General features: G+C 35.8%; 1 protein-coding gene and 1 long non-coding RNA gene across 3 annotated transcripts; one reads left to right on the top strand and one right to left on the bottom strand.

Moving 5' to 3' along the window:
- The first annotated feature begins 1027 nt into the window (after positions 1-1027).
- ANXA10 (annexin A10) lies at positions 1028-25045 on the top strand. Its single transcript, XM_027738158.2, has 12 exons — positions 1028-1045; positions 8367-8448; positions 10954-11048; positions 14167-14280; positions 16105-16195; positions 16593-16672; positions 19328-19381; positions 19504-19597; positions 21033-21128; positions 21779-21837; positions 23939-24061; positions 24896-25045. The coding sequence occupies exons 1-12, from the start codon at positions 1028-1030 to the stop codon at positions 24962-24964; spliced, it is 975 nt and encodes a 324-aa protein (XP_027593959.2). The 3' UTR covers positions 24965-25045.
- LOC113996839 lies at positions 10942-26726 on the bottom strand. Of its 2 annotated transcripts, XR_005563240.1 has the most exons (4): positions 26606-26726; positions 25478-25536; positions 20428-20876; positions 10942-11256 (listed from the first exon to the last, which is right to left on the bottom strand). It is a non-coding gene; the product is annotated as an uncharacterized LOC113996839 (long non-coding RNA). The 2 variants fall into 2 exon arrangements; XR_003543902.2 differs by lacking the exon at positions 10942-11256 and having other exon boundaries at positions 20133-20876.
- Positions 26727-26779: the final 53 nt, after the last annotated feature.

The following is a 26779-nucleotide window of genomic DNA, read 5'->3' as shown; positions in this document are numbered from 1 at the left end:
AGAAGTTTTAGTAAGTGCTTCAAAGCCTGTTATGGATACAATAAGAAAACCAAGAAAATTTGGAGTCCTTTAATTCAGATTTGCCGCTACTACTACTGTCAAACTATTGGAAAAACATTACCTCTCTATGCTGGTACCCAATCAGGATAAAGGTAGCCTATGCCTTCCATTCAAGTTGTACTAGAGGATATATAGACTGATTTGCACCCCTATTTTTATATTCCTCTATTTTATATTCCTTTGTGTGTGTGTGAGAGAGAGAGAAAACTCACTATTTTATCAATGGTTTATTACAATAATAGTTATCTTGAGCAGAAAAATACACGTTATTAGATACGAAAAACATGGGTTTGCTGTCAGTTGGCTAGTTCGGATTCTGTAGAAGTCCTCAAATACAGCAATGTTACAGGATTTTTTATGAGCTCTTCACAGGATTTTGTGAATTGTAACTTGCTTGAAAAAGCCCTTCATCTGCACAGTTCTCCTGAGGCCTACCCGATTACTCTGGGTAACATACAGGGGCTATAAAGCATCTTCCTATGCACTCCAGCTACAAAGAGTTCTTGGAACGAGCGATGAGCTGAGCAATTTCAGCATAAGGAGAAAGAGGAACTAGACCAGACCGAATCTGAAAAGTAAATCATTAACACAAGCACTTTCTGTAGGCGAGTGTTTCACTCGCTGACTAGCAGAATTCTGATTCTTAAAATCAACACAGCAGAACAGAGGGTGTCGTACTAATGGCTCTGTTTACTTACATTACAATCACACTTATTCAATACATGACTAATGACTAAGTATACAGTGAATCTATAAAACCCAAGGACATACTGTACCCACAGGTGTTCTGCTTCATTATTACTTTGGAGCCTTATTCACTTGATATCACTTTGATTGGATGGTTTCTCTCAAATCTCCAAAACAGAATAAGACTTAACTATAACATTAGTTTACTGAACTATTTATTACTTTTAGTCTGGAAAAGCTACTGTTTTCATCTCAACAGAACTTGAAGACTCAAATCAAAATGTATTGTGGAGCTTATGTGAGTAGAATGATTTGTTCTCTGAAATATTTCAAAACTTTTGATTCCTCTTGAGTTCTCATCACATACGTTGGGATCCATTTCCCTCTACTGATAGAAATTAATCTCAGGTGAAGTTAATTTATTTGTGATTTGGGTCTAATTCTGCTGTTACTTACAGTATATATATCAAGTGTCTGAAATGAAGATTAAAATATAAAGAATTATCAGTTCCTGTCTCAGAATTTTAGACCTTTCAAGAAAAAACAATTTGAGCCTCCTTGTGAGGCTCTGTTTGTGGGTTTTCTATGCTTGCACTTAGCTACTACACAAGAAACTAAATTACCTACTAGCACCTAATTGTATTTAAAATAAATATGTGAATTTCTCAGAAGATACCTATTCCTGGTACTATTTTGAGGGGCTTATAACTTCACAAGACCATCTGTAACTGCATAAAGTAACTGAATAGATTTAACATTTATAAACATCTGTTTTTGTTCACAGTGTGAAAAATATTTTAAAGCAAAGAAATGCTATCTCTACAAGGGCCATAACTCATATATCAGTTATTGTTTCCCATCAAAAAATGTAGCAAGATACTAAATGGTTTCATTAGTGTTCTTTAAGAAAAGTTCATAGTGCAATTTTAAATCTCCATTGTGGAAGCTATTAGAGTTTCTTGACAACAAAATATGAAATTGCTCTCTGTACCTGGCATACTGATAATTATGTTCACTAAGGACTATCTTTTAATTATTATTAATAAGAATAATTATTCATTCTCTCAAATTTTTTTTCATGTACATTCCCAACAAACTTACAAATCAATACAGAATTTTCTAAAGGAGAAAATTTTTTCCTTACTTAATTGAAAGTATAATTGACTAATTAATCCAATCCTGTCAGTAAAGTATTTCATCTGATAAAATTCTACTGTATATATTTGTTTTTCTAAAATAATAGTTATTGAATGGGCATTATTAATGTGTTTGGTTTTCTGCAATTTGGGATCTCGCATCCTTTACTAGACCAGCTAAGAATTTAAAAGGGATTTTCTTCTTTGTTTCTTTTTTTATTCTCTTTAAATTAGAGTGATGCTGTAATCTATTTCTAATAATTAAATGAATACAGCAAGACTAAATCTACCTGACGAAGGTAGTAGATTAATTTCTGCCAGAGATTTCAAGAAATTCGGTTTCTTTTCTCCTACTGATTTATTGATAACAACTGTATTTAAATAATTGACACTGTATTTGCATATAGTATGTTGTCTGATATTAACAGTAGTACATTATAAAATAACTTACAGGAGAAATTCTTTTGCTTTTCAGTCATTACAATTGGCAATTATGATATTTGTAATAATAATAATGCAATATTTTGATAGTATTATAAAGAAATTCTAATACATTAGATGGTAATTCTTAATACTCCAAAATAGACAATGTTAATACCATCTCTTTATTTCCTCTTCTTCTAAACATAGAAAGGCACACCGATATGCCCTTTGTTTTTTCCATAATCACAGAAGTAAGAAAGCAGAGAAGCAACTGTAGACAATGGGGTGCATATCTATAACCTGATTACAGGCTTTCTCTGATGGATTCACAGGTTGAGTAAATTTTTTATTCTTTATTCCCATTTCCATGTGTTGTGGAGTAGAAAGGGAGAGAAATTAGGGTTATTTTATGAACTAGATTACTGGATCCTAACCAGTGGAGATTACCCTGTTGAGACACCCAGACAGAATGGGGACATGTAATGCAGGGCCCGTGTAAACATTCTCCCCTGGGTGCCTGCTGGTTCTTCAAGATAAAGTCAGTCTTGGAGCAGTGGCAGTTTTCTCAGAAGACACTCAGCAATAAAATAGCAGAAAAATCACTCTAGCAAATCTCAAACAAGAAAATAGGGCTTACACAGGACTGAGTGGTGAGGCTATCACATTAATTTCTTGTCTACTCTCCTGAAAGAGAACATTAAATTGAGAAGAAGTCCTAAAAGCACACTTTAGACTTAAAAATATTTTTTAAGGAATCCTCAAACATTGATATACCATTAATTCAGAAGCATAAGAAACATGAAAAAAAGAATTGGAAGCACTACTTTCAGAATGTACTTGGTTCTTTAAGATTACCTCTGTTATATTTTATGCCACCCATATTAGTAATTACGTATTTTATCTATGAATAACTGGATAGGATGGAGTCCCCCCAAGATCAAGAATGAGATGTACAAACTATTAACAGCAGCAGTCTTGCCAGATTCAGCAATGCAGGGCATCATCATTATCAGAGATTACATAGAGAAAATGGCTCCCCACAGTATCACAGGTAAAACTACAAGAAATTAGACAAGATGAAATCTGTGACCTCTGAAATACACATTCAGGGAGAGATGGGAGGCTTTGGAGAAAGAGTTTTCTATATTTAGAAGTATCCCTTCCACTATTGCAAAATTTATTTTTCAAATTAAACGTAACACATACAATAAACACAAAGCAAATAAAAATACTCATGAAATTTTTATTTAATAAAGTTGCACACAAAAGATATCTTTGCCAAAGTATAGCTGGCTCACAGCACATAGCTATGCAATAAAGCAAGCACTTTATTTCAGTAGACATTCCCTATGGGAAACATTCAGACTAAGGAGTCTGACTTTGATTGTTTGTTATCAGCAGACTGACTTACTGAACAAATATTATTAGAAGGTTGTTCATACTTCAGATTGCTTTTTCCATCACAAGACTGAATTGCCTGAACTTTACATAACATAATTTGATAAAAGCAGCCTCAGCTTTTACTGATACTTTTGTTGAATGCTTATGGCTTCGGTCAGAAAAAGCTGTAACTTCCTTGCTCTTGCACAGAAGGAAGGTAAATTGCGAATATCATTTTTTAGAATTATTATAAATTTTTCAGTCTCTTTCCAATTTATTTTGTTGTTTTGATTCATTCAACCAACACCACACAAACCTGTCTGCATTCCATCAGCACAGTTGACTGTGGAATCAGTTCCTTACAGGCGAGTTACATGAACACGTGTGAACAGAGAGATATGTAGAAAGTGCTCACCTGCGCCGCCTCTGTGGAAACAGATCTGTGTTTTTGTAGATGAGTACATGAGGAAGACAGCAGAAAGAGGATTAAAATCCTTAAAGTCAGAAATAACTGAATCACCTATGGAGATTTGTTTGCCTTACCTTTAGGTGCTTGGACACTTTGTGAGAAAAAAGCAAAATACTCTTGCTATTCTTCCTTCTAAACAATAGATACGCTCTTCATTAGGATGCTCCAGGAGAAAGCCAGTATGAAAAACATTTCTCCGTGCTCACATACATCATTTTGTCTAAACTAAACCATAAAAAGGCCAAATTGCCCTCAGAAATAACGTTCTTCAGATGCCCTTTGAAGGCGCTCTCTTTCCAATGCAGAAAGCCCTGCCATGCTGAATGCTGTGCTCACAATGGGTGCTCCACCAAACTGGTGCACATGTCATGAGAGATGCCAGAATCCAGATACCAAAATTAAAAGTCTTTTAAAATGTGCAATCCCTCACATCCTTTCAACGACTATACCAGACATCAACCCCTGGTTTCTTCAGAAAATCTGGCTGTATTTGTGTGTATTTGTCCATGTATTTGTTTCTTACCAGTGACTTGGAAGTTTACAGTGAATTTGTATCATATTTGGCAGAGGAATACAATCTCTTCTGAAGAAACCCGTTGTTATTAGCTGCAGTGTTCACAGAGGAACTTGTATCACAACACGTTGAACACACCTGATTTTGTATTTCAAAACAATATACCATACTAATATCCACAAAATCCACAATCTTGCACCCAACTTGAGGAACTGAATCTGACATTGTTTGGCAAGCAAAACACCTTGTGTATGCACTTGTGAGGATGGATATTTGTGAGTGCAGATAACTTGAAGGAAAAGTTTAGATTTCTGTATCCCGTCCACTGTACTAATGAATATATCTAAACATATGCAAATCTGGGAAGAGCCACAAAAAATTCATGAGTTTTCTCAAGGTTCACTATGAAGGTAGTGGGAACATGTAGCATATTAGTAATGAGGATATTTGAAGGATATCTGAGTAAGAGAGGAGTTACAAGACTATTCGTTTAACCATCATCTTGTCTAAAACAAAGCGTTACTGACTTTGACCAAGTTCTGTACATTTACACCAATTGAGGACCTAGACCATATTTCTTCTTTGCTTCTTATGCTTTTTATATCTGTGTTTCCTTAAGGCAATATTTATTATTAAAAAATTTATTAAAAATTTTTATTAAAAATCCCCCTCCCCTCTTTTTACAAATTACTACATTTGCCATGAGATGAATAATGAGCTGTCTGCACTGACTTTGATCTTCTCCCAGATGCTTAGAAGTTCAACTCTGCAGTTTTACTGTATGCCAACACCCCTTGGAAAGGTGTAGATACATTCAGATACAGATGAAATAGTGAACAGTTTTTTCACTATGGGATCTGTCCTAGATTATTATAAATAAAACTCATTTAGGGAAGGAATATTTTTAATGTGAGTGATTTATGACTGGTAAAAATAAACTGGCTTGCTGTAGCTTCCATACAGACATTACAGTTAGGTTCACTTAATATCATAGAATCATTTAGGTTGAAAAGACTTCCAAGATCATCAACTCCAACCATAAACGTAGCACTGCCAAGTCCACCACTAAACTATGTCCCTAAGTGCCCCATCTACATGTAAAAACCATAATTATTTAAATATTTAAATATCCATAAACAACAACTTTATTTTATGTGCAAATATCAGTCTGTCACTTCTAATAGTCAAATCTCTTAGGCTCCTTGCTCATTATACCTTTGCTAATTTCCATTTTTAGGAAATGAAAATGTATAAATAAATTGCACATGAAGTTCATAGTGGTTCTGAAAATTCTTTCCAGCATGATAACTCAAATAATCACAGTATGTACACTGGACAACAGTGATCACCAGATATAAATTTCACCAACACAGATTTCAGGTTTTGTGCCTGATCCTGGAAAAAAGTTTAGAATTCTTCAAAATGTATGTCTGGAATTAGTATACATCCTATGGGACTGACACACAGAGAACAATGCAAGTACCTTTATCACTCAATCCCTTATCATTGAGACAAATGGGTGTTTGATAATGTTTACTTATTTTAAAAATGTTATTGGAGAAATTTCTGTTACTTTTTTGCATTGAAAAAAATCATAGAATTATCAGATTGAAAGAGGGTTTTTAGGTCATCTAGCCCATTGTCCTAGTTAGGACAACTGAGACCAGTTCATCATGGTATGGGTGTAACCCAAAACTGTGTATTCTATAGCCTTCCATGCCATTTCCCAGGAACTGTTGTGAACAGACTGTTCGCACCCTCTGCCCATAGAGCCTGACTCCTCAGGCTATAAACTAGGTGTAAAGAGGCCTGTGAGATAGGAGGATGCTCTTGTCCTCACACCCTTTGTGGAACTCCCCGCCCTGAGGGAAGTACTGAACATTCCTGCCTGAACTGGAGGGTATATAATCTTGGAGTCTTGGAACATTTTTAACCACTCTGTGGGATCCAGAGAAAGACTGCAACAGCTCTTCCCCCAGCATCTCACTGCAATCACCACTTTGACCAGACTGCAACAGCTCTTCCCCCAGCATCTCACTGCAATCACCACTTTGACCAGACTGCAACAGCTCTCCCACCAGCAGGTTCTTCCCCTCTCCCTTTACTTTGGACTCAAGCGGGGCCCAAGGAACACCACGTTGTTCATGCCCCAGGGTACTGGGTTATACATTTGGGTTTGTGGGTTAAGACCAATTGTTTGTTTGTATGATTGTACTTACTGTATTATTTTAGTAAATTGTTATTCTGACTTATAATCTCTCCTTTGAGTTGAGTTCATTTCCCCTGCTGGTTAACTCTTAAACCAGCACACCCATCCTCCTTGTCAAAACAGGAGCCACACTAAATTCAGACCAAGTAGATTAGAGATTTGCCCAATTCAGTTTCTACAACCTCTCAGGATAGAGGCTCCACAATCTCTTCAGGCAACTTCTTCTACTGCTTGGTTATCCTCACAGTAAAAAAATGACTTCTTCATATCCAGCCAGAATATTCTTTGGTTTGTTTTATGACTGTTGCCTTTCATTCTTCATGTACCTCAGTAAGGCGGATGGCTCTATGTTCTTGATGGTCTTCCCATAGACACTGCAGAGCAGCTGTTGGGTCCCTCCAAAGTTGACTCTTCTCCAGGCTAAGTCAAATTTCCTGAGCTTCTATTCACAGGGCAAGTGCCCCTTCCTTTTGACCATCTTGGAGACCCCCTACCATCCATTAACAAGCTCTCCTTACTTTTCTCAGCAATATGTAAAACAGTTTTACTTATTAAGGGCACAACCTAAAAGCTCCCTGAAATCAATAAAAAGACCTCCACCAATGCTGTCCATGAGATGTGGATAAAGTTCTAGTATTAATAATGTTAAGTGATCCAAAAATGTCTTTGGTCTTCTCAACTTACAAAAAGATTCCTGTTACTTCTGAATCACAATTTTGTCTTACTTGTGTGGGTGGGTTGGAGAACATTGTATTTAGAGAAATGATATTCAGTATGAATGCCCTCAAGGGTTCTGACATCACCAAGACAACCACGATACAACTTTCACTGCTGTAGATTTAGCTTTGCCATGAAGTGTAATTCCTGCTCATTCTGGTAGTGACCATCTTAAGGTACGTGAAAGAAAAGTCACAAGATCATACTATTAGCATTCATTGGTTACAAATTACATAACTTGTTCATTAATTACTAATCAAACCACTACATGCTAGCTATACCTGTTGCTTCTCATGCTAATTGTCTGTATGTGCAGTTCTTACCTACCTTTGAGTCTGGAGTCTACTTTGAGTCAATGAACTGGTGGTCATGAACAATGAGTTGATGGTCATGAACTCCCCCGAAGGAATTACCCTTCCCCCAGTCACTGCTCAGTTACTTCTCAGTTCTTCTTAGTTATTCTCAGTTGTTTTTCCTTAAAACAAAAGATTAGCCAGGCATGCAAGATTCACAATGCAATTGCTTAATTATAGCTTGTCCAGCTATAGCTACTGATTAACAGCTAAAAAAAATTTCAGTTTTGTTCAAATCTTGAGGCACTCAGACCTTAAAATTTCTGACCATGCACTCTTTTCCTCAGTTAGCCACAATTTGTTACCCTCATGAGGAAAAGATAATTTAAAGTTACGACTGTTAGTTTTCAAAAGAATTATATACGCAGTGCTATAAATGTTAAACACCTCAATTAAAGTCTGCTTTCTCCTTCAGCAGACACAAGGAACGATTTTTCCTGCTCCGAATTTTAACCCTATTATGGATGCCCAGTTGCTAGGAGGAGCCCTACAGGGAATTAGTAAGTATTCTGATCTATTTCCTTTTTTTCTAGAAAGCTCTCATAAAACAACAAGCATGAGGCAAAATAAAAACACATTAAACAAATTAAAAGTGTCACTACCTATCTGTTGATTCTTCAAGGAATCACAATAAGACACACTGATGATGTCCAAATAAATCACATATTTCCATTTACAGGAACTAAGAGATGATCAATCTAAAGTCTATACCAACACTTAGAGTAATGAACTCTTCCTTGAGAAAACAAGAAAAAGAAAACAGAATCTGTGATATGTCACTACAGTGAAGGCTGAGAAACGAAAGGTTTTTAGTTGTAACTTCAACAATTAACTGCTACCAAGGTCTGCTAACTATTAATCAGTCATCAAGAAATAAAAATAAATGGAGTAGAAAGTTTAAAGAATTTATTATCTTTGACACAGGAGCAATCTTTGCTTTCAATGTATGTACAAAAAAACTTTTGTTCATCAAAGCATTATTCTCTGTTCAGTTTTTTGTTCTCCTGTAGAACATTGTTGCTATTGCTAAGAGTCAGAATATTGATCTATTTTTTTACTATCTGAAACATTTTCCTCACATGAAAATTGTTTTCTGTATCAGAACTTTTATATGCCTTGGGCTTTTCACAAGATTGTACAGCACCAAATCTTGCATTCTGTTTTCAGTTTCTTTAATGTAAATGTGAGGACTCAGACTTAATGTTAAATGAATCACAATGAGCATTAAAGATCAAGGGGTATCTGAAGTATCTTTATGTTGGCTACAGATGAAAAGTTTCAAACATTTTGCTAAACTTCAAAAAATACTTTTAATGCAATGTTGCTAACATGAAAAGGCAGAGATGATATTCTTTATTTAATACTGTAAGTACAAGCACATTAACCTTACTTTCAGTGCGGTTGTGACAAACGTGGGTAGAGACCTTTCCCTAATCTTCGTTCGCGAAGCCCAGCCATGAACCTTACTTTCAATCTACCTATCAGAGTACATGGAACAAAGTTCTAATTTCAAGGACAACTGGCAAAAGAAACAGTTCAGTTTCAGAGGAGTTAAAGTCATCATATCCTTTACAGGCACTGACACCCTGACCCCGAATCTTGTACACGACATTCATTCTTATGAGGAGGTTCAGTCACATACGATGTCCCACTGATACCAGCGTGATTACAGAAATGAATAGAGCTATTTATATTTCTAAATATTTCCTGGATCTGGATCCTTCTTATTTTTACTTTAGAGACCACGTAAGCCATACAGATTCCTGGTGATAATTATTTTCTGAAAAGTAAAAATAAATCCTTATGCACAGTTTCAGTAATACTTCTATTTTATGAGTTTGATGGAAATGAATCAGCCCAATGTTAAACTGGAGTCTTGCTAAAAACCTGGTGTAATTGTGGCTAGATGATCCAGCAGAAAGAGAACTAAACCTGCGGCATAAAGAGCACTAAACCTGCGGCGTAAAGAGCAAACACACAACTGTTCCTCTGCCAACTTTAAAAAAAAAAGTATTCAATGCCCAGTTGCAATTGTGTCAGAATGGAACCTGACAGTTATAGATTATATGACAATAGCTGCCTTACAAAGGTGCAATAAGTACAGAATGTGTATCTGTAACATATGTATATATGCCCATACAACAGTGACTGCTAGAAACTTGAGACATTATCCTACTCCATTCAGATGCTAACTGAACCCCATGCTTCCCAGTCCAACTCATCTAATCATCACAAAGTCAATTGATTTACACTTGGGGATGCATTTATGCTGGAATGTCACTAAAATGCTCAGCCATCTGAAATTACCAAAAGTCAACCTCTGGGATGCAAAAAAAGTTTTATAATTCTAAAATAATTTTCTGAATATGCTAGTCATCTTCTTTTTCACAAGCAATAAATAATGACTCATTATAGAAGTTTAGCAGTATGCTCTAGCCATCAAGCAAATGATCACAGATAGCCTTCAATAAAATGTCTTTGGAAATGGGGTAAAATACAGGGGTTTTTTAAAACTTCATAATTTATTTTATACAGTTCGTCTGAAAATATAGCTGGCTTTTTCAACTAATGGTCTAACCACAATTTGTCATCCCCATAAAAGAGATCCCTAAGCCTGAAATGACTATTTAATCAATATCAACAGGGCATACAAGTATGACTTCCAAGGCTTAGCCACAAATCCTGTTACTGTGCCTAGTTCTGCATAAATGAAAGCCTCTATCTGTTTTATGGATGCTTTCAAATCCATTGAGCTTGAGAAAGGTGATGATGCATCTGGTAATAACAGACTACTTCACCTTTTTATGGTATTACACCAGCAAGTGCAAGATACATAAGCAGGGTAAATATAACTAATATTGGTAAATACCAGTGGGATATTAGTCTATTGACCTAACTTTTTGAGAAATTACTATAATCTTCTCGAATAAAACACGAAAAATCACAGATGTAAGTAAATAACAACACACTGCTAATTTAGAGTCTGTGTCATGTTTCCTTTACAGGTTGTGAAAAAGATGTGTTGATTGATATCCTAACTCAGCGTTGCAACTCCCAGCGGCTTATGATTGCCGAGGCATACAGGGACATGTACGGCAGGGTACGACACAGCCACTTTGTGCTTTCATTTACTTCTTTCTCTCTTGCCTCCAGTGCAGCTGGTCAGCTCTTCTCTCAGGTCAGTCACTGGAACCAAAAGCCTGTCAGACAGCTGGCTGGCACCGACAGGTCAGCACACAACTTCGCTTGTTGGCTATCAGTACCTCTGACAGTATCAGACTGACATTTACCACACAGTAGAAGCACGTCTGCCACACAGAGTTAGAAAAGGACATGATAATAAAATAGTATTGTAACCAAAGAAAAACATCATATGAACAGTTATAGGCTTTTTTATCTTACATACTGATTAATGTTCTCATCTCAAGCACTGACATTCTAAGGCCTCATTTCATGTAAATCCATCCATACACTAAGCACAGTACTCAGCTGCTTAATGTTAAATTTATGAATCTTTGAAAGGTGTTTAAAAAATTTTAAGACATAAAAAGTTAGCCTTTTTTCAAATGTAGTTTATCTATCTTTACTGTATGTAACAATGTAATTTTTGTTATATGAATTCTTAAACATACACAGAGATAGATATCCTCACTCTATTTCCATATCTACTATTGATAACCAAATAACTTCAGGAAAGTTGCAATGCCTGCATTTTCCTTAGTTACACCAGCTATACAAGGGCAAAAAAATAGCAACACCTTTTCCAAAATTAATGTGAAATCTACTGATGAAAAGTTCTGTATGAAAATAAATACTGTTGGATTAAATTGACTAGACATGCTCTTCCCCTAAGAGAAGCCAGGCAAACACAACAAAATCCAGTTTTCTTCTTTCCCTGAAGCCTGTAAAACTAGCAGCTCACTGGAAAATTCCTTTAAGGTCAGTGTCTGCTTGCCATTGAATCGATCAGCGTGAATGAGAACAATGAGCTTGCACAGATGCTACCACACAGCCATCAGCCTTAATTAGAGTTAATCAGAAATGGTTCATTCAAAAACTCCATATGATGTGGCACTGTTACACCACCAGTTTGTTAACCGGTAGAACAGTGTATTTTTTCCTTTAGGTAGCCAACATGTTTTCCACAGACAACCTTTGTGCCAACTGTATATCAAAATACCTCAAAATCATTGATTCCTAAATATGTTGAAACACTCACTCTCCTAGAACTGGGAGCAAAAGAGCTGGATTTAATCAGTGTAGTGGGTTGATTTTGTGTTGTTACTCATCTCTAGGAGATCATTGACTTTATTTGGATTGTTAGCAAAAATCAAACACATAATATTTGAGATACTTTAGATGTAGCCTTGAATGGATGAGTGTTTTTTGAACAGACATTAAAAGAACAATAATTGAATCACAGTTACCCACCTTCCAAAGACTGCAACAGTGATTGAAATCAGCGCACCTAAATGATTAAAACTGTTTTTCTACTATGAGGTATTTATTAGGTTACCATTACACTTGCAAACCACACACCTTGAACTGCCGATAATTTAGCACACCAGTGATAGCACTTCCCTGGCTGTGATCTGTCCTAATGGTTATATTGCATTGAGCAAATGTGCTATTTGGCAGTCCCAGTTCATGAGTGGTAAACATTGCAGGGCATAGAAGACATGCAGTGAGGCAATAGCAGTTTTAGCCTTCTCACTTCAATTTAAAGTAAAACTGGTGGTCCAGTCCTCTTCCCTCTTAATTTCACTTCAGTCTGCTCAATATGGCAGCCGCTATGCCCATTCATTAGACAACATCTTAGAAGGAGAGAAATATAAGAAGAGGAAAGAAAGACCTGAACTAGCTGCATGATTCAGACATACAGAGAACCTTTAAAACTCCTTCCTACAATTAGCCTTCAAAGACTTTGTACAGCAAAGATGATTAGGAAATTAAAATAATGACAATTTAGAGTTGTCTTTTCTTATTTTTTAATACTTCACTTCCCTTAGCTCTGATTGCAGGAGTAATTTTTAAATAGTATCCATTTTTATTATTAATCCATTTTCCCACAGGCATGTTGTCAGAAGTGAAATGTCTTAATGAATTAATTTCTACTCCAGGTGTGATTTAGGGGTTGTCAAATTCATCTAATGTGCATTCACTGAAGACTGCGTATGTTTCTTCAGCATAAATTTAATTTTTAATGTGTATTTGTCCTCCTTCATTGCTACTTTAGCTATTAATTTTATTCAGAAATATATCAGTTATATTCAGAAATGTATCAAAAGCAAAGTACAGGCCTGAAAAATGTGCAGCTCTGAAAATGTAATAGTTTATATCATGGGAACCATTTCAATTCAGACTTAGATCAGAACATACCTGACAGCTGTCTAGTGCTGCACATAAAATACTAAAAAAAAAAAAAAAAAAAGCATGCACAAGTATCCTTTAACAGAATCCCCAATAGTAAGTATCCTTTAACAGAATCCCCAGTAGTAAGCTAACAAGCTTTTGCATTTGCAGTGTTTTGAAGGATGCTACCGGGAATGGAGAGAGTGAGGAGGAAACTCTGATCCATTACTCAACTATTTTGCAAGAAAGAACTGAGACACATGAGGGGGAAGAGGGAGGTTCCTTATTATTAATCCAGTATCTGTCAAAAGTAGTGAATTTATTTTAAATATAAAATATTCAAAAGTACATAACCTTCCAGCAACTCAAAGCAGGTATTTTTATGTACTAGGAGCAATACAGATGATTTTTTAATTTATTCACATGGTGAGTGACACTGAAAAAAGCACAAGAAATCACCTGGATTCTATGTGATTCAATTTCCAAAGGTGCTTACCTCCCACAGATTTGCACAGGGAATATGCCAAGGAAAGCTGCAGATGCTCTGCCATGATATTCAGTGTTCTAAAATTTTAAGTAGTAGTTGCACTTACAATCCTGCATTTTCTTCTGTATTCTAATGAACCAGAAACCAACAAACCATTGTGGTCTACTAGTTTATGCATCTTTTCTTATCTTACCCATACTAGTAGAACAAGCTGGTACTATTTAAAAGAACATTTTTTTCCTAATCTTAGCCAGAATTCATCTTTGACAGTCCATCTTTATTCATTTACAGAGAAAATCACTAATAATTTTTTAATCTGTCTTAATAAAGTGCAACTATTGAAATAATCCTGTCTATGCACTTTCTTTTTCTTTTCAAGGATCTGATAACAGACCTAAAAGAGAATCTCTCTCATCACTTCAAAGAAGTTATGGTTGGCCTGATGTATTCACCTGCTTCCTACGATGCCCACGAGCTCTGGCATGCCTTGAAGGTAGTTGTCAAATTCAGAATTGCTTAGAGTTGCAGTCACTAATTAGAGTACTGAACATATGTTAAATTATTTTTTTTGACATTTAATTGGTTGATAAACTGCTGGAAGTTAGTACACTAGAGTAGTATACTACCACATAGTATACTAGGTCATCAGAAATACAGTGCTATATGAACTTTATTCATCGGTATGCTAAAACCAGCAGAAATAATATCCTTGTAATGTAACAAATATAACCCATTTAACACCCACGGTAAACTCAGGATATTAAGAAATATTATACAGGGAAATGTAAGGCCCTGTTCCTGCAAGCTATTATGTATGCTAGAAATCAAATTTATTTGCACACCCAGTGCCATACACTAAGAATCCACCTCTGGAAACACCAATATTTCTTTAGCAGAACATGTCTTTGCATAAACATTTACAAATTACCCTGTGACAAAGCAATGATCACTCCACTCAAACTAAACTGATTGCCTATTTCGAAAAAAAAATTTCATTTTCTTCACAGGATCTGAGACTGTGCTCCTTACACAACTGAAGCTTTGAAACAAAAATATTTTTTCACATATCATGTATAAATATGTATATTATATTTATGTATATAAAAGTGAAATCCATTCCCACAGGGCACTGTGGAGGCAAAAAGCACAAGTACTTCAATAATCTCTTTGAAAACAGGTTCACTGTTGGCTATTGAAAATAATCCTTCTCAGAAAATTCCTGAATAGTCCATTCCTGAAAGATAGGAAGGTATATCAGAGTTCAACACTGGTTTTTTTTCTTTCCATGAATATTTGCTACTGTCCACTGTAACAAATAAGTCACAACTTATACGACTTTGTGCAAGATGATCTATCTTGACAATTTTGAGATTCCCCTCAAAAAAAGAAAAATATTAACACTTCTTCAGACTCTTAAATAAATGCACTTTGTAGAGCTACTGATACGTTTTTATTACAGTTGTCATTAAAAGAATTGTGAAATATCTTTGTTAACAACAGAATCATGTCCTTTATTAACATTATTGACAAGATTGCCAAACTTTATTTTTTTTCTAAATGTGGCTCGAAGTTGAACTTTCTTATAGTATTCTATCTTGGTCTGGATTTATATAGCCAAAGTAAAAAAATAGGTCGTGTATCTACAGGTTCAGGCTCAATGTCATGTTTTCCCATTATCCCAAATGCAGAATACTCACCAACACTATACATGTGCATATCAAAAGCAGCATACGCACTGCATCTTACGTCAACTCAAGTTTATAAAATTAATTCAAATCCTGCGTCAAAATAACAGTGATTTGCAGCACTGAATGCATGGCCATGATGCTTTCCTTAGATACTAAGTTCTATGGTAGAAATTTACAGACTGTAGCATTCCTAAATAAATTAAAAAAAAAAAGAAAAAAGAAAAAAAGGAAGAAAGAAAGAAATAAAGAAGGGTACGATAAAAGACAAACATAATAGCTGTGCTCACGTCTACTTCAGATTGCCTTAATATTTGCTGGGGACGTTTGCTCAATCTTTGCATCTGATTTCTTTCAGCAAATCCTAAATTCTTACTAAAGCTCTAAAATCATTCCCATTATGTTTCCGTCAACACTAGTCTTGCTTCATTCCTCACTCGCTATATACATGCTGAAATTCAGATTAAGTAAAAATATATTTTAAATACAGGGGTTTACTATTAACATGCACTCTGCACTGCTCCAGCAGAGACTGCTATTCTTTTGCTACTTCTGATAAGCACAGCACTGCTTTCCTTTAAAAACTGTGGTTTCTCCTACACATCTTTTTGTATTTACTTCTTTCCACACAGGGAGTAGACACAGAAGAAAAATGCCTAATTGACATATTAGCCTCAAGATCAAACACGGAGATCTTCCAGATGAAAGAAGCCTACCTAATGCGTAATGTTTTCTAACAAGTGCACTGTAGCAGCTGTACTATGTGTGCTCTGGACATATTAGCACACACAAAGGAGGAGAACTACAAAAATGACTCCTCAATACTGACTGGTTCCCTTCCCCATCCCCTCCCCGACTATATTCCAAAGGCTTAAACAACGTGGGTGGGTGGACAGGCAAGTGGGGACTGCAGCTGAGGGCCCCCAGCAGGGCCAGGCAAAGTGCCAGCCCCATGGCCAGGTCCATGGAGAACCTGCTCAGGTTCCAGTGGAATAAACACCATAGAGAATGGACAAGTATTTGAATCCTATTTATTTATCCTTTGTTTGATAATCTTCATTTGTACTATGCAGAGCATAATCATTTGTGATTTTGATTACACGTTTTTGGTTTAACCTAGAATATAATACTGATCTTCAACAAGATATCAATTCTGAGACTTCAGGGCACTTCAGAGATACCCTCATGAACCTTGCTCAGGTACTGTAAAACCAAGTAGTAAGATTTACATTTCTAAAAAATTCATAATAACTTTTGATACTATTTGAGAAGTCTCAAATTTTAAGGTGACTGTGGTTAAAGCTAGTTTAATAGGACTACACTTCCAAAAAAGAGGAGGGGGGGCAAATCAGATGAGGGAGAAAGTAATCTTCTCAGACTTTGGCTATCAGATGGAGGCAAAGGTTAAAAGGTTATTTTATAAAGTCCCCTGATTATTCAACTGCTGATCCTCTGCTCCATCTGTCTCTTCTCAAAAGGAGTCTAGTTGCATGTACAAATGAGATTGTTATTTTTAAAGCTCTCTTTTCTCCATTATTAGAATATATAATCCAGTTGAAACATTATGTGAAAATGGAGACATATCCACATTTGACTAAGAAATAAAGTATTAAAGAGATCTCTGCTTTAAATATGATGTTCTTTGTGCTACTGCATATGCTAAATCACAGCATGTTTGCACAGAGGCAAAGTGTCACTATGACACACTAACTTCTGCAGTTTTACCAGTTTGTAGTTTTATACAACAAAGTGGTCATCCTTGCCAGATCATAAGCTCCCACTCTCATTGTAGTCACTGTGCTCATTATCTTAAAAATCTTTTGTAATCCAGAGTAACAACTAATGACAAAGGCACCGCAAGGAAATAACAGCATACATAAGGTATATCTGTATGTAAATATATGTATGTCTGGGGAAAAAGTTCCTACTGAGATATGAAAGAGCAGCAGGTTTCACTGAGGTACAAAGAGCAGATGCATCAAAAGTAGAAGCTATAAACAGGAAATATTTTTTTCTCTTTTTTTTTCCCTAATAATGAAAATTCTTACTTGCTTAAAAATTAAAAGCTAGAGGTTAAGCAACCTCACTTCTCATCTTTATTAAAACCATATTTTACCCATCAAACAAACTAAATTTAAAATAATCTAGGATTATACATTATTAGTCCTTATTTTCTTAAACCCCAGGCATTGATAAAGAGGTCTAAAATCAGCAACTTCTTAGCTAATAAGATCTGCTATTTCTCTCAAGACAAGGAAAAGCTGCAGGAAACTTCAACTTTACTCCATTATACTGTCTACTTTTGAAGATTGTTAGTCAAATCACCCATGTTTGGATATGATCTTATATTTAAACTCAGTGATATTTTATTAAAATAGGTCCTTTCCAGTTCCTTTACCATGCAATTTACAGAAGATTATTCTATAGCAACATTCCAATGCATCCTTTAATGCTTTTTTTCAGAAGCCCTTTGCTTTAATTTCTATTAAATCTTGGGACTGATGACACACATATCTGACTACAGTTGGAAGTAAATGTGCTCCACATATGGAGAGCAAACTATTCAATTACTATTGTGTTGTATTTACAGTTTTCAAGTCCAGCATGAGGCAGATTAGAAGTTATAGTTTATAGTCCTTCTTAAAGAAAGTACAAATTCAGGCTGACTAATATTCTAGTCTGAGATGAACAAAATATGATAATTTTCTACAATTTAAAACATAATTATACAAATGTTACTGGGAAAAGTGGGCATTTGACTCATGCAGAGTATTATTTATGTTATTGTTCACTTGTCTTTGTTTCCTGTGTTTTCTTGTGTATGTAACTTTATGCAGTCATTCCATCATAATTTACTTCAAGTAATTTATCTTATTGCTAGGAATTTCACTGTGTGAAATTCTTACTGTTTAATTAAAATATAAACTAACATTTTTAACAAGAAAGAGCTACAAATCAGTCGTTCTACAAGATGACAGCCAATACATAATTTTAATTCTCCCTTTCACATATAAGGTAAAATACTGTAAATTTTAAACTAAACTGTTTCAAACACATATTAAGGCAGTGATTACATGAGCTTGAGATTGTTAAGAGTTCTGCAACCAAGGCTGATTTCTATCCTTACAAGATTGCTATGGTCAAAAAAGCAATTCCAAGAGTTGTGTGCTCTTCTCTTTTTCTAACAGCTATACAATTCAGTTCATAGTGTGCTTATTAAAGAATTTAGCTCGATTTGTGTAACTGAAAAGCTATTAAATATATGGGAAAATTAGAAGTATTCTTCAGTGTTTTGTGTATAAAACTTGTCAAATGATTTCTTAGTCTTGGTTCTTAATTTTAGACAATGATTGAGCAAGCAAAATTTCCATTATTTGACGAGCTTGCTCCTATGATTTGCACAGGGAGAAAAAAAATTGAGAAAAGATTCTTCTGGTATTATGTATATTGATAAGAACTAATCAGTGAATGGCAAATGTTACTCTTACCCTTATTTTCCCCTCAGAGTTACATATTACAGTAAGCAATATAATATCCATACTTCTGAAAATGGTGGTGGGATGGTGGTGGTAGGTTAAAAGCTTATTTAAAATGGGACTAAGAATGGGATAGGTTTATCCAATTCCCCCATTTTTCACTCTCACGACTGTCATTCCAGAGTTCCTCTTATTAAAGAAAATGAAGATATAATGTGACAACTTGAGGCTATTTTCTACATTTGCAAATTCAACCATGGAATATACTTTTCCAATCTAAAAGCCCATATATGCGAGTTAGCTTCATACAGAGATAACTGTATATTCCTACAGTGTTTTAGGATTTAATTTTTGAAGAAAATGTTATTTTTTTTCCCAGGGAACAAGGATGGAAGGATATGCAGACCCTTCTACGGCTGCTCAGGATGCAATGGTAAATATGCTCAGATGTGAACTTCTCAAATATTAAAAAAAGAAAAACTTAGAAACTTGGAAAAGTGATTTAGGACTGACTTAAAATATTTTGCATGTTTTTTCCTTTTTCTGGTATACTAGATTCTATGGGAAGCATGTCAGCAGAAAACAGGCGAACACAAAAACATGCTGCAAATGATTCTCTGCAACAGAAGCCACCAGCAGTTGTGGATGGGTAATCCAGCAGTTCAGCTGTTTAGGCAGAGTGGAAAGGAAAAATCTGACTTGCTAATAAAGCCATGCTTTGCATACCAAGACACTCAGTGTGCAGCAGGGCATTAGCCTGAAACCTAAGTGTGAACTGTTGGAGCTCAGACTCCCACTGATGTTAATGGGATTTTGGAAGTGATGCAAAACTGAACTTTGCCTGATGACTCCTGACAGCTGTAGACAGAACAGACAGGCACCAGGATGCCTAATAACAGAGGGAAGAATGCATGACCAAAGAAAGGCAAATGCTATGGCTGCACAGAATTTACACATGACACAACAGGATGAAGTGGTTTTTCTTAATGATTTTCTTCATTTTCCCTAAGTAACTTTTGCGAGGGAAAACACCTCAGGAGAGGCAGATGGAGTATTTTCAACAAATGTTTGTATGTGAAAACCCATTGCTGTGTTGAAGCTTTTCCCTGGAAGTTTCAAAGAAGTTTTTGATGGGAGCACTTCAGTGTGTACATCCACTCTCCCATAACAAAAATACACACAGAAACACAAGGGCCATTTTTATTCAAAATAGAGAATCAGACATAATTGCAGACTGCAAGAAATTCATGTGAGCTCATCCAGATCTTCCACTGTAGAAAAGAAACCTATAGTATCTGTTTGGTGACAAGTATGAGTTTTTGCTCTGCAGTGGAAAAACTGTCTGGTGACAAGTTTATCACTGTGCAGCCAACTGTATTTCTTATGTCAACTGCTAACAGTAGCTTAGAGTTACTTTGCTATCATGGATCAACAAATTCATTCAGCTGGTGTTGATAGGATTAAAATAATGTAACACACCTGCTTTATGTTCTGCTCTCTTCCTGAGATTTGAGGGCTCTGCCTGTACTGTAGTCCTCCACAAGTTTTGTAGTAAGCAGTGAGCTGAAAATTTTCCTCCTTCCCTAAAGGAGAAAGCATGCTCTGTATATTTGTATGTCTGGATACACACATTATGCAGAGAGTGTCCAGGTCTGGATAGTGACATGTTACACATGTCATGCAAGCCAGGGCTTCCTGTCACAATCCATGAATCTCTGGCCAGTTTTAGTCAAGCTGAGCAAGGAACTTGCCTTAATGACCTGACAGTCTTATGTTTCATAAACAGATGTTGCTAGATGGAGAATTTATTAAAGCTTCCAGTGAAACAGGGGCTGTGGCATGCATTCATTTCAGACTGTAGACTGAAGAACCCAGGCAGAGAATCTCCTGGAAGCCAGGTTTCAGGCTACTCATTTAGATTGTCTTACCTGGGGAATATAAACATAATGAAACACTGTGAATAATAAGGCAAAAAAATGAACTCAATAGTTATAGTACTGGGGGGAGCAATTAACTAAAAAAAAAGCAAACTGATCATTATTAATGAACTAAAATAAAACAAGGGGTTTTTTTTCCCCTCCAAGTTTTCCAGGAGTTCCAAAATATCTCTGGGCAAGACATAGTAGATGCCATTAACGAATGTTACGATGGATACTTTCAAGAATTACTGGTTGCAATAGGTAATGTAATAAAATTATTTTTACTAGCACTAATCTCTTAGTAAATATCTAGTATGTTATCTCTTGTGCATCAAGAATATTATTTTCTGATATTTTTATTCACTTTAATCTCCTACATTGTGCAATTAAATTCTCAGACATAATTACAGAAGAATATTTTAACTACTTTCCCATGTCTGTGTAAATCCAAAAATGTATCCATGCAGCACAAGCTCCTCACTGACCAGAACTAGTATTTGTTCTTTATTTTGTAACAAACTTTGTGTGATCAGTGATAACTGCATTTCCAACTGATGTTAAAAATATTAAATAATTGGCAATGTTTTCAGGACTTTGGTGGATGTAAACACGTTTCAAGCTTTATGTGCCTTTGTTCTTCATTGACAGAATAAGAATAATATTTCAATAAAGAAGTCATTTGAGTGTATTCACTGATATTTAATAACCCCTTTGATGCAACAGCAATGTGGACTCACCCAAAATAAGTACCATATTTTAAAAATATCAAATACAGTTATGTTAGTGAATATTGGTAGCTTAATTTTAAGCTGAGTCATGAAAAGCCAGCTTTATATTTCAAGGAGCCCAAAGCCAAAAGAAATTATTTTATAATAATTTCCTGTTTATCTCTTGCAACTCTTCTCTCCTAGTCCTCTGCATTCGGGACAAGCCTTCCTACTTTGCTTACAGGCTTTATAATGCAATTCATGTAAGTAGTCATTTTTGACACGTCTTAAAAATCAGATTCCCTTTTTTATTTGTTTGTTTGATCATTCTTAAACAAGTACTTACAAATCACTCTGTTCAATCTTTGCATGTTTTAAAACTGTTGGTACCTATATAAATTTCAAAGCAGTAGTGCCTAAGCTACAGTTAGCATTTGGCAGTAGAGGGTTAAATATTTAGATACCTTAAAACAGTATCTGTCTGGTAACTTTGTCAATTTTTTTTTTAATTGAAAACATTTCTTTTCTATGGACGGTATCTCCCCCTGCTGTGCAGAACTCAATGTGCACTTTTCCTATGATGTAATTTTTTGTCTGTGGAGATTTAATAAGTATTGGTAAAAATTAAATAATAAATTAGTGTTACATAAAGACAAATGGTTATATTTTCTTGTGGGACTCCATGCAGGTTCTTTTATTTTTTGAGTAAGTGCTAATATACTAAAATAAATGAGTGCCAGGGAGAAATGTGGGTAAATGCAAAGAAACACTTTCAAATTCCTCTTACTAGGGAGGAATGTCACTGGAGACATTTTCTTTTGGTTTTCATTCATTAATGAAAATAATGATGCATTATGTTTTATAAAAACAAAAGTATAATCTTATAAGGCTAATCTTTTAAGTATAATCTTTAGAAGATTGTCATAAGAGTAGGCCATGAGTAAGGATCACCTAAGAGTAGAAATGACACAGGTAGGAATTCCAAGCCAGAAACATCGAACAAAACTTCCGAGCAACACTCCAAAAGTGCCCCAGTAACCTCTGCCAGATGCTGCCACTACTGCTGTCCAATGTTTCAGCTAAAACAACAACTGTGGCAGCAAAGAAACAAGAAAAATCCCGGGGTCTGAAAGAAAGAGGCAATATTTTGTCTGACTTGTCAAAAGGGGATTCTGGTACATGACATGAAAAAGGTTTGCCAAAACTACCAGGAAATATCAACTATCAGGAGAAGTGATATTTCTCAATGTTCTGTATCAAGACTGCTTTTCAAGTTAAAACCTCCTTTCCAATTTTAAGAAATATCACATAAATAGCTTTCTTCTATATTATATTCAGACAACATATGTGATACAGAAATAAGGTTTTAATTATTAAGAATAAACCTCTACATTTTGTTTTAATTAATATTTTACTATATTTTCTCAGTGTTTTAAAGAACACAGAAAATTCGCAAAAGAAATGTAAGAATTTAAAATAGTGTCTGGTTTTACAGCCAAGCTATATCCATATTAGGTCAAAAGCATTTTATACATCAATTTATAATACAATATAATAAAACCCACCCACAATTCAAATGCTTGAAAACATAGTCCATAATGGTTTAATGGTTCATAAGAAAGATTTTAATCTAGCCAATCAAACATGTATCAGATTTTCTACATGCAGCTTTTTAACACAGTTCACTTGTTTTTGGAGAATAAGATTTCAGTATCAATGATTAGCTGATAAAACTACAATTTAGCTTTAAAGAATCTAAATTGGTCATCAGTTGTCCCAGACCTAAACCTGTTTTGACTACTTTTATTGTCACTAGATGTCCCCATTCTCCACAGAATTACAATATGAAAATTTATTTAGAAACAGAATAAACACGTCTGAACACACATTATATGAATTCTAAACCAATGGTTAGAAGTCTCACTGAATTCGCATGTGGCAGCAGTTCTTGTGAAACACATTATTGGCTTCAGCATAATTTAAATGGACTCCACAATGACAGTCAAAACCGCTACACACAAACTGAATTCCTGAGACTACTGACAAAAGATCATCAGATTTTTGTTGTTAAAAGTTTTGGTGCATGGATAAAACACTGGCATGTGGGCACTCCTTCTTATTCAGTAAGATAAATTCTATCATTTGAGCACATGAAAACTCTATAGGATAAAATCCTTGAATGTTTAGACTCCTTTAAAGTCTAGGATACCTTTATGGATATATCTCATATATCCTATATACCTTCCTACACTATATAGATATATCTTATCTTTATCTATTAAACATTATTATGAACATATACAGATAAGCAAACACATATTGCCCAATTGTCAAGTTTCCGCTCATCTTCTCTTTTCATTTCAGGACTTTGGGTTTCACAATAAAACAGTTATTAGAATTCTCATCGCCAGGAGTGAGATTGACTTGATAAATATACGGCAGCGATACAAAGAAAGATATGGGAAATCACTCTTCCATGACATTAAAGTAAGTTTCTGCAAACTTTTGCATATATTCAGCACTGGCATCACACAGACTGTGCAAAGCCCTACCAGGAAAATACAGAGGGTTAATCTCCATTTAACCACTTGGTTTAAAAAAAAAACAAAACACAAAACCAAACAAAAAAAACAATGTATAAAAACAACAGAGAATTTTCAGTGCCTTGGTTTGGCTTCAGTAAGCGAGTAGTGAATTCTCAACTCACTCCCTCTCTGTGATTTTGTCCCTCCCCAATGCAAGAGGAGTATATAAACAGGGCAGGACAGTGTGTGCTGAGGAGTAGTTTGCATGAATGGTTTCGACACTAATTGAAAACATCTTACTGTTACCTTGCTGTTCTGCAAGGTTAGGCTGATACCACTTTTGTGCAAAACTGAAATAAATATCTGGTTTTATCCTTATGCTTAGACAGCACTTTCACAAAAACTATTCCTCTTGTACTTTTGGTCTGTATCTTAAAACAAAAATTTAAACTGTTTAATTGTACAAAAAAAATTACTCTTGCTAAGACACTTTACTTTTTTTATATCACTATAATCCAACTGCAAGATGCACAGCAACTTTAAGAAACTGCTCAGGATTTTTCGGTATTGAACTTAAGAAGTAATAAACAGATTTGATCCAGCATTGTTTCTAGGTGCCTGAGCAACTAAAGACCAAGGTATGTGAAATTAAAAAAAATCTCAGCCTGTAATCCTTATGAAAACAGTGTAATATCTTATAAAACCGTATAGCAGTCTAGTCCTTGTCATACACCAAGAGAAGAAAAATTCAGAAAAGGTATAGTTACTGAAATGTTGATTTTTTTTTTTCTTGCAGCATTTTGCATCAGGGCATTATGAGAGTGCTTTACTTGCTATCTGCGCTGGTGATGCAGAAGATTATTAAGTAAGAAGACGAACTTTGAAGAGTGCAAATCTATTTTAAATAGAAATTGAAGCTATACACAATGCAGTAACTGTAAGAGATCCCTACCTTACATAATAGATCAGCAAAATCAGTACTATACATCTGCTAATATTAAATCTTTCTTGAGGAAAGAAAAAGATATTGGTAGGAAGCTGGTTTTATTCCTAGTTCTAATTAATATTTCTGGTTTTATGATTAATGTAAATTAATGAAGCAAGTGGTAAAATTACTCCATGTAAGCATATGTTTATCATTTCGTGTCACAACACTCCAAATATTTGTCAACAGGCTCTGGAAGAATCTACTCACTTCCACACTGGAGTAAGAAAAAAATATTTTGCTTTCTTTAATTTTATCAGCAGGATTTCTTCCTTTAGGTAAATTTTTTCTGCTCTTTCCTAGTTCTTATAGCTCATATTTTCTGCTCTTGAACATTATTGTTTTAGTTACTATCAAATCAAGCATCTGCCCCGTCTGTTATCAGTGACTCACCAGAATCCTTTAGTATTCTCTTTCATTTGGCCCACATAGTTCATGGCATTTCCCTTATTCTGTTTGAAACAAAACAAAAAATTAGAATCAAGTACCCAAACCATTCTTGATTCAGTGCCACGCACTGGAAAACCCTGGAAAGTGAAACATTACTTAGCTTTGAGCAGAGTTCCATGGAATAAACTCTGAATTCCATCTGTACCTATTTCATTTTAATCATTAATTAAATATTGACCTTCAGAGCATGGAGGTATATCCAGGATGCCCTGGGTGGTTTAATTCAGGAGCAAACTACTAATCGATGACACTGCACCTCCAAATGAGGCTGAAGATGTGGCGCTCCCTGGAATACCTGCAAACACAGGCTGACAACACTTGGTGACAGCAAGTCACATCGCAAGGAATAAAGACAGTAGAGCTCAGCCTTGAGTCCCCGTTCCACAAGAGAACGTGGCGCTGCTTTTTAAACACCCCGAGTCTATGGAGGGCAGCCTATCCATGCGACTTCCCAGCCTGTGTGCACGTACCTGCTGTCAGCGTCTTACGGACATAGAAATGAGGGAAAGTGTGGTAATATTCACTGAAATATCTGCCCTTAGTTTTTGGCCTGCAGCCACAAGGTGTCCGACCGGGAAGAGCCGTTCTCCATGTTTTTACACGGGCACTTCTGCAGGTGCAGCTCAGTGAGACTGAATAAAGCACTGCTACAGAAACCTACAAATATCTGGTTGCTTTGCTGCCGCCTGCTCCTGTCCTTCCCTCAGCCGGTGGAATTAACACTATTTGCAGCGTTATCTGGCTTCTTTGAAAATACTGACTTCACGTTACAACTCTATTGATTTATAATAAACTTAAAATTTCATTCGAGTCCCTCTTGAGTTTAATTAATTTCAAAACATTTCGAGCGCATAGTTTAATTGTTAAGCCTGAACTTTGGGAGGAACGGCTTTGGGAGCAAAAAGAAACTAAGGGGAAAAAAAAAAAAAAAAAGAAAAATGAGCTGAGCACCGTCCCAGCTTCTAAACACCAACACAACCCTAAACCGAAGTCCTGTTCTGATTTTGCAGCTGTAGCTAGAGGCAGCTCGCTACAGCCGTACATCGGCGCTGTGGAGTCACTTCGTTTTACCCCTGCACACCCGCAGACCGGAACGAGGACACATCCCTGGACCGCAAGCGCCCCGGGCTACCGAACTTCCCGGCCGGCACGCGGGGCGGGAACTCCGCGCAGAGCCCGTCACAAGATGGCGGTGTCGGCGCTAGGACCCTGCGCGCTCCGTAACGCAACTGCCCGCGCGTCAAG

The sequence above is a fragment of the Pipra filicauda genome, unplaced genomic scaffold (assembly GCF_003945595.2).
Source record: "Pipra filicauda isolate LSUMZ 115617 unplaced genomic scaffold, ASM394559v2 scaffold196_size3971931_pilon, whole genome shotgun sequence".
Taxonomy (NCBI): Eukaryota; Metazoa; Chordata; class Aves; order Passeriformes; family Pipridae; genus Pipra; species Pipra filicauda.
The sequence above is the reverse complement of the archived record's forward strand: the minus strand, read 5'-3'. Positions and strand labels throughout refer to the sequence as shown.

Excerpts from the sequence above, each read along its gene's own strand:
- ANXA10 (XM_027738158.2), top strand. Across the intron at positions 11,049-14,166 it reads ACAGGGACATGTACGGCAGG|GATCTGATAACAGACCTAAA; the intron begins GTACGACACAGC and ends TTTCTTTTCAAG. Across the intron at positions 24,062-24,895 it reads CACTCTTCCATGACATTAAA|CATTTTGCATCAGGGCATTA; the intron begins GTAAGTTTCTGC and ends TTTTTCTTGCAG.